At 33.8% G+C, this 12,125-nt stretch overlaps 1 protein-coding gene across 3 annotated transcripts; it reads left to right on the top strand.

The window, feature by feature from the left end:
• Positions 1-1,549: 1,549 nt before the first annotated feature.
• Positions 1,550-11,257, top strand: LOC105338327 (probable arginine--tRNA ligase, mitochondrial). 3 transcript variants are annotated; one of them, XM_034481688.2, is made up of 19 exons: positions 1,550-1,643; positions 1,979-2,088; positions 2,429-2,504; positions 2,736-2,828; positions 3,173-3,264; positions 3,540-3,679; positions 3,846-3,922; positions 4,287-4,371; positions 4,573-4,646; positions 5,319-5,419; positions 5,760-5,867; positions 5,993-6,053; positions 6,406-6,488; positions 6,686-6,831; positions 7,261-7,447; positions 7,798-7,920; positions 8,300-8,374; positions 8,606-8,675; positions 8,956-11,257. In XM_034481688.2, the coding sequence occupies exons 1-19, from the start codon at positions 1,611-1,613 to the stop codon at positions 9,040-9,042; spliced, it is 1,821 nt and encodes a 606-aa protein (XP_034337579.2). In that variant the 5' UTR covers positions 1,550-1,610; the 3' UTR covers positions 9,043-11,257. The 3 variants fall into 3 exon arrangements, with proteins under 3 accessions (XP_034337579.2, XP_065935481.1, XP_034337580.2); XM_066079409.1 differs by having other exon boundaries at positions 1,581-1,598; XM_034481689.2 differs by lacking the exons at positions 1,550-1,643; positions 1,979-2,088 and having other exon boundaries at positions 2,496-2,514.
• Positions 11,258-12,125: the final 868 nt, after the last annotated feature.

The following is a 12,125-nucleotide window of genomic DNA, read 5'->3' as shown; positions in this document are numbered from 1 at the left end:
GTTATTTTTAATATATGTGAATGATGTAGCTGATAATATGCTTACTTTTTGTAGACTTTTTGCTGACGATAATAGTTTACAAGATTCTTCAAATAATTTAAAATTCATTAAAAATAATTTACATAAGGATCTCACAGAACTCGAGAAATTCTCAAAAATTCTGGAAAGTCTCAAAAATGGCTTCTTAAATATAACCGAACAAAAGCAAAACTGTATTTTAACACAAAAAATGTAACCGAATATCATTCTCTGAGTTTCTCAAAATTGCCTCGTTTATTTTGTGTCAAGCCACAAGCACCTAGGAATAACTTTTTTCTGAAAACCTAAAATGGACGACATACATCGTTATTACAATAGCAAAAACACATAAAAAGTTAAATCTAATGAAAAAAACTCAAAAATAAAATAAACCAAAAATCACTTTCTTTTATGTACATATCCTTTATCAGGCCACATTTGGAATATGCTTCAGAGGTTCGGGGAGGGTGTTCTCTCGTGGACTCAGAAAAACTCGAACAAGTACAATTATCTGCTGCCAGAATAGTAACTGGTTTACCGATATTTGCCTCTAACGACTCTATTTACTTCGATACAGGCTGGAGCACATTAAGTCCAAGACGTAAAATTGCTTCACTCAAAACAATGTTCAATGTCGATAAAAATATCACACCCACTTATGTTCAACATTTATTCCCCGACAAACGTTGTACTATGTCAAACTATACTATGAGAAATTCTTAAGATTACTATTTACCAAAAGTACACAAATCATCATTAGTTCCAACTGTTATGCGCGAATGGAATTTGCTACCTTTGAATATTACGGAGCTTGATTCACTGAAGACATTCACTAATGCTATTATCTGTGACGATATTTTAAACGCAAAAAAAAAAAATCTTTTGGAGACAAGATTCAAAATACACGAGCAACTCCCACTAAACTACGCCATAACTGCATACTTAAGTGCGACTTATTTAAATATAATATTGTTGAAAGTCCTTTATGTATTTGTGGAAAGATTGAAGACGAGTTTCATCATTTTTTTCTCATGTACTACATGTAAATATGCTGAAGCTAGAGACGAGTTATTTAATAATACAAATTTAAATATTGTTAATACTCATTTTTTGCTTTGGGGAGATGACAAACTTAGTAAACTGTGAATGATCATTTGTTATATCCTTAGTTCACATTTTTATTTAAAAATCCAAAAGATTTTGATTACATGTTTATATTTGCATCAAAATGTGCTATCTGAAATTTCAATGTAAATCATTTCGAATCTTTATATTTATACACATATTTATATTTGACATTTTATGTGTTGCATGTGAAAAATTCTGTATGTAAATTATTGTATGGGCCAGGGGAGGGGGCTAAATAAGTTTTAGAACTTGTGTCCGATCCCACTGTAATCACATTACAATAAAATAAGTTCAAACCAAACCACAGAACTGAATAAAAATGAGACTGAATCTATGGTCTTTAAGGTCTTTATTTTATTTCGAAAAAAGCTATCGCGAACCGAATCTGAAAGTAGATCGGGCTCGACCTGATAATGATCCGGGGAATTTAAAAATGTCTGCGCCCATGAAAAGTACATGAAAAAATGTCATACTTTAAAAGATTAGTTTCTAAGAAGGTAGTAACAAAACATAAAGCATAAGCATCAATTTTGTGTCATTTTACAAAACATTTACCATGTTTTTTATTTGTATTTTTTGTGAGTCACGATCAATTGTTCGATTGTCATGTGTTTTCGGATGTTGGAGGGTGGGGGGGGGGGGGGTGAAAGTTAAGTAGCGAATAAATTGGACACTCAAATTTTTTCGATGTTTCCTTGGAATAATATCAAATGTCGAAATCGTTGTTTACCTTGCGCGACAAATATCAAAATTGTTGAAAAAATGTCAGGAAAACAACAGTATTTCGGAACCAAAATAAATTCATCTCATTTTGTCGCTTATTAATTTATAGATCGCCAATGCTCTGGCAAGAAGCTGTAAGGCTGGAATTACTCAAGAGGAATTAGCAAATGAAGTTTACTTCATTACAGGCCATGGTAATCTCAAATATACAAATGACAAGTATGTATGTGTTGAATTTGATTAACACTTTAGCATTATTTATTAAAAATCACCTTTATTATGATTTTTAAACACTGTTTTTTTACATTTCATTTGTTGATACAGATGCTTTGGTTAGAGTGAGCATTACTGGTATCTCCATATGGAAACCATCCTTATAAAAGAATTTTAAAACTTTAGATCAATAAATTGAAAGCTGCATAGGGGTTGCATTACACTAAAATACCATTATTTACCTAAAAGTTTTAATTTATAAATCACAACTAAGTCATCTCAGACACGTTTCTTGATGATTATTACTAAAGAAAAACTGATTAACAGTTTTCTTTTTTCTTTAAAGACTCCCATCTGTGTGTGTAGACAGGAGAAAACTGCAAGAATTGATGCAATTATCAAAACCAGATTTGGAAAATGTTGTAAGTACAGGTACATGTAAACTGTGAAAATTTGTATGATGAAGATTGTTCCATCAAATTTGTAAGTACATGTATTCAATTAACTCAGTACATCTGAAGTAAATTTGGCTTAAGCTTTTTGACCATATTTAAAAAACCACTATAATTGATCAAAACAATCATTTTGAAACATAACAACGTGCTACATGTACATCGCATATGAATCATGTGCCTTGCTTTAATTAATTGAAGGTGTTTGATAAGAATCCAGAGTTTGAAAATGTAATGTCTGATCACAAAGGACAGGAAATCCATTTTATGGTGAACCCTCAGAAGTTTATGCAGGTAAGGATTTCATGTATATTGATAAAAGTATCTGATTAAGATATCAGTTTTGAATTTTAGGTTAAGAAATTCATTGAGATATTTCAACGATCTTTTTGTGTACATACAATATATATGCATGTCAAATTACTGAATATTATGACCAATCTAAAATTATCTTGCAAATTCTCAAGCTGAGCATCAGGCTTGTTAAACATTAGACTGACTGACTGCTGATTTCTGAAATGACTGCATGTACTGGTACATGTACATATTGTATCTGAAGTTAGATTTGTCATAGTAAAATTAGAAGGCACATTCTGAGTTGCTATTTATTCCTTATTCTCTCTTTTGTCTGGATTCAGGAGGTGTTGAAGGAAGTTTGTAGGAGAAGGGATCAGTATGGTAAAACAGAAAACATAGGCAGCAAAAAGCTGAAGATTCTCGTGGATTTCAGGTCTCAATTTATAGCACTTATCACTTAAAAATCTATGTGATTCAAAGTTTGATTGTCAGTTGTTGTAGTAAACTAATGCAATATTAAATTGTATGAACGCTATGAAAGACCAATCTAGTTAACATGTTTTATCCGCTGTCTGTTTTCGATACATCTTGTTGAAGCGACGTATCAAAAACCAGCGAATGTGCATATGCAAGTTCTTATTTTGATTAGATTGACAAAAGATTATCTTCATATGAATCTACATGTGATTATTCATTCTTTCTCCATAGTTCCCCCAATATTGCAAAAGAGTTCCACGAGGGTCACCTACGTTCGACTGTGATTGGGAATTCCCTGTGTAATTTATACCAAGCTGCGGGACACGATGTTGTGAGAGTCAACTACCTGGGAGACTGGGGAACACAGTTTGGTAAGCCACAGTATGTCAGAAATAAAACATTTAAAAAAACATTTTCATGTACATGTACCATTTGCTTCGATACTTTGTGTTTTAAAAAAGAAGAGTGCACTCTTTGTTGGAATTGCATGTAAGTACACTGTAGGATGTTGAAGTTTGACTCCACTTTGTTTTGTAGGTGTTTTATTGAGCGGATATGAGAGATTTGGTGATGAAACCTCACTGGAAAGTAATGCTCTGGCTCACTTGAGTGACGTATGTACTTTGTAAATTTTTCTGATTTCATAATTGTTTAAAATTTCGAATTGACTCAAAACCTGAAAATAAAATGATAATCACATACAATATTTGCTAGAGTGCATTTCTGCTGATTGAGAAACCATAAGACACTTGTGCCTTATTTCAAACATTTTGCATGCCCAAACTACTGACAGATGAATTGGGTTTTGTTTTAATCAATCGAGAATTACTATCAGTACATGAAGTGATTTTTTAAGTACCATTCTTCATAATATCATCTAAAAAAAAGATATTATTTACTGTATATGCAACTCATGTATCTACAGAATTTACAAACTATCTTGTCTCCTCCATCATTTCATGGTTCTAACTCTTTTAGGTGTATGTCAGAGCCAATAAGGAGATAAAAAATGACCCCACTTTGACAGCAAGGGCCTCTGAAATCAACAGACACTTAGAACAAGGTATTAATCTACCTGTATTCTTCACCTGAGGAACATTGCATGTAAATCATCTTTCATATGAATTGTGTTGGTTATGAATACTTGTACTATTACCGGTACATGTTCTGGTTACAATGACATCTATCATGTACTGCGGTAAGTGGTGAAAAATCATATTTTCATTTCATAATTGATTCTATAGATTACACATGCTTGTTGTAGGAAACCAGGAGTATCTGAAACTGTGGCAGAAGTTCCGGGAAATAAGCATTTCAGAGTATAAGAAGCTGTATAAAGTGAGTACATCTCCTGGACACATAGTAAAGAGTTGATGAAATCAGGCATGCATGGTGATAGATGCAGAGGCATGTTCACCAGGGCAAGAGCTAGCAAGCACTTTCCAAAATTTATGTTGTAGGTATATTAAGGGATTTTAGCAAATGCTCGGGAGTACCCACTCTGCTGAACACGACTTTGGGATCAGCATGATTGATGAGACGATCTTGCAAATTTTTGAAAGTGCAAATTGAAATTAAAGGGCATACCTGAAACTTATTTATAAAAACTCAGTACTTATAAGACTCAGTACTTATAAGTTGTCCCAGGATCAGTAAGTGTATATGAGACCACATGATGTTACTGGTGACAATTCTTTACTGAATAATTTGATTTTAACTACGGTGTAAATGATGTAAAAGAACTTTTTATTTATCATCCCTTTGTACCCTACTTAACTATATTATTAACGTACATCTATTTATTTTTCTTTGAATGGGACAATGTGTTGATATAATTATTCATGTATTTACATGTGTAATTGTATGCATTCAGTTTTAAGGAGAGAATGTACATGTACATGTATGCTGTCCAGTCCACTACTACACCGAATGAAATGATTTAGATTTAACAACATTAAAACTATCTTAATCTGTATGTTACATGTACTTGGAAGGATTTATTTTTTATAGATGCTTGGAGTGGAGTTTGATGTGTATGAGGGGGAGTCCATGTACTACAACAAGAGTAGAGAGGTCATAGATCGTCTGGAGGAAAAAGGCTGCATTGAAAGGTAGGCTTCAGTTTGTGCTCCAAACAAGGAACTGAAAGTCAGTGACTGCAACAAAGTCATCTGAATACTTTCATCACTTGTACATTTTTGTATGATAATTTGTGTAGATTGCACATACCTTTGATGATTGATAGGTGAAGATATGGTAGTAGTGTTTTATTTTTTATTTTTTTGGTCAAATATTTGGATTACTGGTTCTAAAAGTTAATTTGGAATTCAAATTTCATCATAATTTTATTCCCTTTAAATGACAGTTCCACAAGATAAGTTGAATTATAAATAAGCCCCACAAAGCTTATAATTTTTATGATAAAACGAAATGAGACTTTTTGATTTGCAGACCTGACTCCACCGACCTTGTCCTGGCAGTTTACCAGTGTCCAAAGACTGGCAGCAGGAGGGAGGTGGTGCTGCAGAAGCAGGACGGAACCTCTCTGTACATCACAAGGTATTTGTTGTTAATTATCAAAGGAACCTGTTAATACATCAGAAGGAGACATCTCTCTTTATATTTTAACAAAATGATACATGTACTGATATTATTGATTTAATTTACATTTGCATTTGATTCAGAGATATAGTAGGTGCACTTGAAAGAAAGAAACAATATGGAATGGATGCCCTGCAGTATGTGGTATGTATGAAATGAAAGTTGATTGAGAATTAGAAAATTAATGCTCTTTTGTCTAGCATTTACATTAATAAGCAAATATTGCTGATGAAATAACAATGTACTGAATAACAATATCACCTGTGATAAGATGTCCTAATTTCAGGATTGGAATTTGGAAATACATTGTTTGAATATTTGTATACAGTGTTTATTATTTCTGTAAAAGTTAGAGACATCTGTGTGTTATGATTCTCAATAAGTTTGTAGTCTATAAATTTTTTAATTTTGTACTCAAGTATTAAAACTACTTATTCAAAATCATTTATGTGCATGTACATGTAAGCGGTAAAATTTTGTTTTTGTAAATTTTCAGGTTGATCAGAGACAAGATGGGCACTTCACAAACCTCTTGAATTTGTTGAACATAATGGAGCCCTTACAGTCTTGGAGTAAAGGGTAATAAATAGCATTTTTTTGTACCTATTCAAATGTCTTATCCCATGAATATATTTCATCATTAAAAATTAGTTCTTATCTTTTTCATGGTTAAGTCAATTGACTAATAAGCTGTTGAGCCAAAATCTTTATGATGATGATGTGATGATGCTGCGGTGATGAAATGATAGATGATAATTAAACAATAATTTTGGCAGTGTTGACTTTTACCGGTCATTTGGACAAATTGAGGGCCTCAGTACTAGAGAAGGAAAAGTCTTACTGTTGAGAGATATTATTGAGGACTTATCCAATGCCATGTTAGAATCTATGCAGCATCATGACCACAAGTACTCCAAAGAAGGTGAATGTGTTTTAAATTAGTCATTTATTGATTGTATTTTGACTTTTAGTTTTGTTTTCTCATAGAAGAAAGGAAAAGAGCTAGAAAAAGAGCAGATTCGCGCTATAAATGAGTTTGCTTATGTGTATACTTTTAAACAAAGTAGCGGTAACACTCGGTTGTTGTGACATTGTGGAAACCAAAGAAAAAATTTCACTCTCAGATAAATACATTTTTAAACTAAAACAGAAGATATACAACCATTAATAAGCACTTTAACATATGTTTAAGAATACCTACGGTACATAATTTAGTAGCTGTGAACCAGTTTGTCAGTGCTGAATCAAGAAACAAAGTTGTCACAAAGAAAATTTGGTTAACAGTGCATGTTTGTATATCTATCAATAGTTACATGTATATGTAATTTATCAGTAGTCTTTGTTATGACAGACTGCGACCCTGCAGAACTCCAACAACGAGCCCTGACTATGGCCATCAGTCATCTCATCTACACAGATCTCCGATCCAATCACAATAGGCCTTACAAATGGAAGACGGAGTTAGAGAACGTGCGAAGCTGGAAGCGGCGGAAGGGAAACGTCATACCAGTACAGTACTGCCATGCTAGACTTTGTCAGTATGTATAAATGTGCAGATATATACATATATATGTAAAAAGTTAAAAGATTGAAATGAGTTTTGTACACTGTTGAAATACAATCCATATCCATGCTATGTACTTTTAATCCTGGAATTTACTTTCTGTAAAGTGATATTCTTATTTTCAAGAAATTAAAGAATTTTTAAAAATTCTTTTTAAGAAAAAAACCCTGATATTTTTACTTGTGTTAGTATCTTCTTACACAATTAAAAACCTCATGTCTTATGAATTACTTTTACATCAAACATAGAAGATTGTTATGGTTTATCATGACAATCAAGAGGTGATTTACTGTTTTGCTTATCTAAAAAAAAATTGATTTACAGATTGTTAGAAAATTCAGCATTGGAGCTAACCGTTAACCCTGATGTTAGTATGGAACATTTGATTTCCAGCGATCAAACTTCGGTGTCAGCACTTCCATTACAACTTGTATCGCAGATAGCGAGGTATTAAAACATATGAAGAGTTTTTGTAAGATTTCATGTGAAATTTTTCCACAAACTTATGTGAATTCTTTCTTTGCCTGTGTACCAACTTATATTTGTGATGACTTTATTTCACAATTTACTGAAGAAAATCTTGTTCGTGGCGAATAATTCTTGCTATAAATATTAAGATTACCTATAATGCAATACACCAGAGACATTTAATGACTGGTTTGCGGCGAGAAATATCCACGACAATGAGGCTCTCCTGAACCTCACAAAAAATTTTCACAATCAAATAAAAGTTTGTTTACTGTATGTCGCTACCAATTGTGTGGAATTTTTTTTTCACCATGTTGTTGATGAGCAATTTTATTTTTTATTCTTGTTTATTTTTGAGGTTGGAAGAAGTTATTCATGAAGGAGTGAATCAAAGTCAGTCCTACTGCATCCACCATTACATAGAACACCTAGTGTAAGACATGGAATCTTCTGTTTCCATAACTCATAAGCAAGCCTCTTGTATCATTAACTTCTAAACTTCAAAATTGCCATTTTTCATAAAATAAGAAAAGAAAGTTATAATTAAATAGTCTGATAAACTTCCATACAACTTTTGTCTCCGAATTATGAATTAATATTGCCCTTGTGAACGAATGTTTTTCCCAATTTTATAGATCATATTAACATATCTCTTTAATTTTAGTGCACTCATAGGAAAGGCGTACAAGAATTACATAGTAAATGACAAAAGTTTAACACTGGAAGAGATGGAGGTAGGTAAACAAACGGTTGATATAGGGACACCAGAGTTTGTATGTATTTCTGTCCAAACGGTTGATTTTGTGGTATCTATTTGTAAGTCTCGTCTTATGTTGTATATAAGTTTAGCTTTGTCTCTGTACAAATGGTTGATATTCCAGTATACATTACCAAATTATTTATATCAGTGTTTGCATACATAAGTAGTAAGATTTTTCTGTCATTAAAATAGGCAAGTCAATTTTCTTCATTTAGTTCTGTTGGAATATACATTTTATATTTCTGCTCTTTCAGGCTCGGTATCTGTTGTTCTTCTGTGCCAGACAGACACTTTCTAATGCTCTCAAACTTCTGGGAATTCCTCCAATGAAAAAAGTTTGACTTGGAGAGAGAGAGAGAGAGAGAGAGAGAGAGAGAGAGAGAGGGGGGGAGAGAGAGAGAGAGATTTTCATTTGAATAAATTGTAAAATTCTTATTCATGTTGTTTTCAATTTTAAACTTTGGGATTTGAATTGCACAACAAATGAAATTATTGTTTACAATGTTAAATTTGCCCCTTTTAAACAATTTTATCTTAATATTTTTTATTTTAAGTTTCAGTCGCTTTTGATATCAAGACATCTGGTACTTTATGTAGTTTGAAACCCAGATTGTTGGCAAAAGTGCGAAAAATGTGCTGTAAACTTTGATTACATGCACACCTTTATGTAGACTGACGGGAATTCCTTTCGTCTGAAGATAATGGTAGTTTATTTTAACTGGCTAATAATTAACAAAAACTGGTAAATGTGGAATAATTTTCTCCTCAATCGTGCGTAAATGAATGCAAATTTTTAAAATTTAAAAAGTTTGATTAAATGCTTTTTTGATAAATTGCACCCGAAGAAGACAGAACGAAAAACAAACCTCACAAAAACAATTGAACAATAAACTTGCACCCCTCGAAAAATGCCATAAAAATCAACAGCTACACGAGCTTTTCTTCGAGGTTTGCAAGTCAAGATCTCAACCAGTGTGTATTGGTGTCGTAACTGAGAAAGATTCCAGTAAAAGACATTGGAAATTATTAGCAATTGATGTTGATGCCAATGCTCAGAACGGTCTGTTAATTCGGTCACATTGACTAAAGATATTGGCGAAGCGATAAACATGTTTGCGCATTTAATCACATGTAGTGCAAAAGTTGGGGGAATAATTGGCTTATTGATGTTTAAATCATTTCGGTCAATAAAAAGAAGTGCAAAATTTGACAAATTATGACATATTTGTAAATACGTGTATTGACTGAAATGTTATAATGCGATGAAACCTCATGGGTGGTATATGTTGTCAAGAAATAGATAAACACAACTCGATACAATTAAAAATTTTGACGATGAAACGACCTACAATTATTTTACTCTTGAGTTTCACAACTTACAGGTAAATATACTGCAACAGTTTATAGGGAGAAATGGGAATATCAATTTCGTCCAAGCAAAAACCGAAAAAATTGGACGCACTTGAACAGGAAAAAGCGTTGTCTCCAAATTTGAAGCGTCAAGCACATCGCTCTAGTTCTCGTTACTTGAAGTTTTCCGACAGTGGTTATCCAACGACGCCGCAAAGTGTCGATGCTTCGGAACCGTTCGACAATTCCGATGTCCTGTCGATTGAAGACTGTTGGATTCCAGCGAGACAAAACAAGAGCGAGAGCAAACAAAACTTCTTTCAAGACGCAGATCCCTCTACAATATTCCTGGATGAAAATGAAATTTTCTTCAGTGATGCGAAAGACAACGATTCTTTTTCTGCAATAGATATCCCAGGGACTGTAACTAGCAAGGATTCCATTCGAACCAGAGAGAGACGCAGACGCGCAAACACGCTAAGCTCGTCGTGGACGCAAAGCGTCAATAACTCGCAAGATACCTTGGCATTAGATACAAATTGCATAAAAGGTCAAGGGAAGAAATCGGCTTTCTGGGATACCTCGAGAGACGAATCGTCGTCGGATTTCGAAAGCGATGTTGAGAAGGAGAGGAGGCGAAGAAGTGCGTGTACGTCCAACCCGAAAAACCGCCCGGGAGCTGCAAGGCCAGGGCGACGCAAAGTAGGTGCGGTCCACAGCTCAAGATATGAGGGGAAGGAAAAGAAAGCCGATCTTTGTGATTACATTTCATCTCAAATACCGGATATTGCAGATTTGCTTCAAGAAAAATCATCGACAAATCATGGCGGAAGGAGGCGGAAAACGACTAGATATGAACTTAAAGTGAGCGTCAACCCCAACTCAAGTGTCTGTGAAATTATATTGCCTGGAACTTTTCTTTTCCGTTCTGATAGCGTCTTGAGAAAGGGCTTGGGACACGGATTAAAGAGGCACAAATCGCTTCACCTACCAAGGGTCGAGAAGGAAGAAGCATAGTTTTCTGTAAAAGTGATTTTATTGGGGGTGAAAATTTATGTAGGGTGGGAATAGTGTGGATGTATGTGTATGTGTTTATTTTACATGTGTTTTGGTTAAATCCTGCACAATATTGATATATCTGTATGAAACAAGGTTTATATTTAGTTATATTGATATGAATAAATATTGATTATTTAATGGTCAAAATACATTTTAATTGTTATACCATTAACAGTATAATTCATATAACACTTATTTTGATTGTGGTTCCTTTTCGATGGGATTTTTTCTCCACTGTTCTGTTCTTACTGGAGTGCAGACGCCTTCTAGAGCAATAAGCAACTATATTCACTCCAACCCCCTCTCCCCTCCCCTCCCTCTCCCTCTCTCTCTCCCTCTCTCTCTCTCTCTCTCTCTGACTGAAAGGAACAATACATTACCCATGATGTGCACGAGAGGAATTTTGTGGAAGTTAACGGACCGTCATAGTCATAATTAACTGTGTTTGCATGCAATATTTGCAGACGCATTGACAAAGCTATTCATCAGTTTTACATATCGTATTGTTAATATTCCTGAACATTGAAGAGTGCATTATACTTCTTTAAAGAGCGTGCCGTGAGATTATTTATCGACAAAACAAAGCAAAGCTTTCGATTATTCTCGCCTACCCCCATTTAAATGTTAGTTACATGTATTGAAATTGTCACTCTACCGACGAACAGACAAGCAAAGCTTTAGGGGGTTGTGTACAAATAGTTATTCGGACGTCATCCGACGGCTCTCACAGTTTAACCAAAAGACCTATTAGTGCCAGTTATTTGCAATCATTAAGATTTTTACGTAATTTAGAATTACTTTCTTTGCATTTAAATTGTTTACCTACAACTATGGCATTTAAATACGCAAAATATAATTTTTCCCTCTTCATTCATACTTATGGGTGTACCATAATAATCGGATAAAAAGTTCATTATCTGTGTCGTAAACCAATACCCAAGCTGAGACTGGGACAGATCTTTCTCAGCTATCATTGTACAGGTACATGTAATCCACGGTAACATTTCCAATTTTT

This window comes from Magallana gigas, chromosome 3, assembly GCF_963853765.1.
Source record: "Magallana gigas chromosome 3, xbMagGiga1.1, whole genome shotgun sequence".
NCBI classification, from domain to species: domain Eukaryota; kingdom Metazoa; phylum Mollusca; class Bivalvia; order Ostreida; family Ostreidae; genus Magallana; species Magallana gigas.
Note: the sequence above shows the minus strand (reverse complement) of the source record. Positions and strands in the feature narration are given on the sequence as shown.

Bases quoted from the DNA above. Each gene is read 5' to 3' on its own strand.
- LOC105338327 (XM_034481688.2), top strand. From the start codon at position 1,611: ATGTCATACTTTAAAAGATTAGTTTCTAAGAAG. The intron at 4,372-4,572 runs GTATTAATCTAC...TGCTTGTTGTAG, and splicing joins CAACAGACACTTAGAACAAG to GAAACCAGGAGTATCTGAAA. The intron at 6,489-6,685 runs GTAATAAATAGC...TAATTTTGGCAG, and splicing joins TTACAGTCTTGGAGTAAAGG to TGTTGACTTTTACCGGTCAT.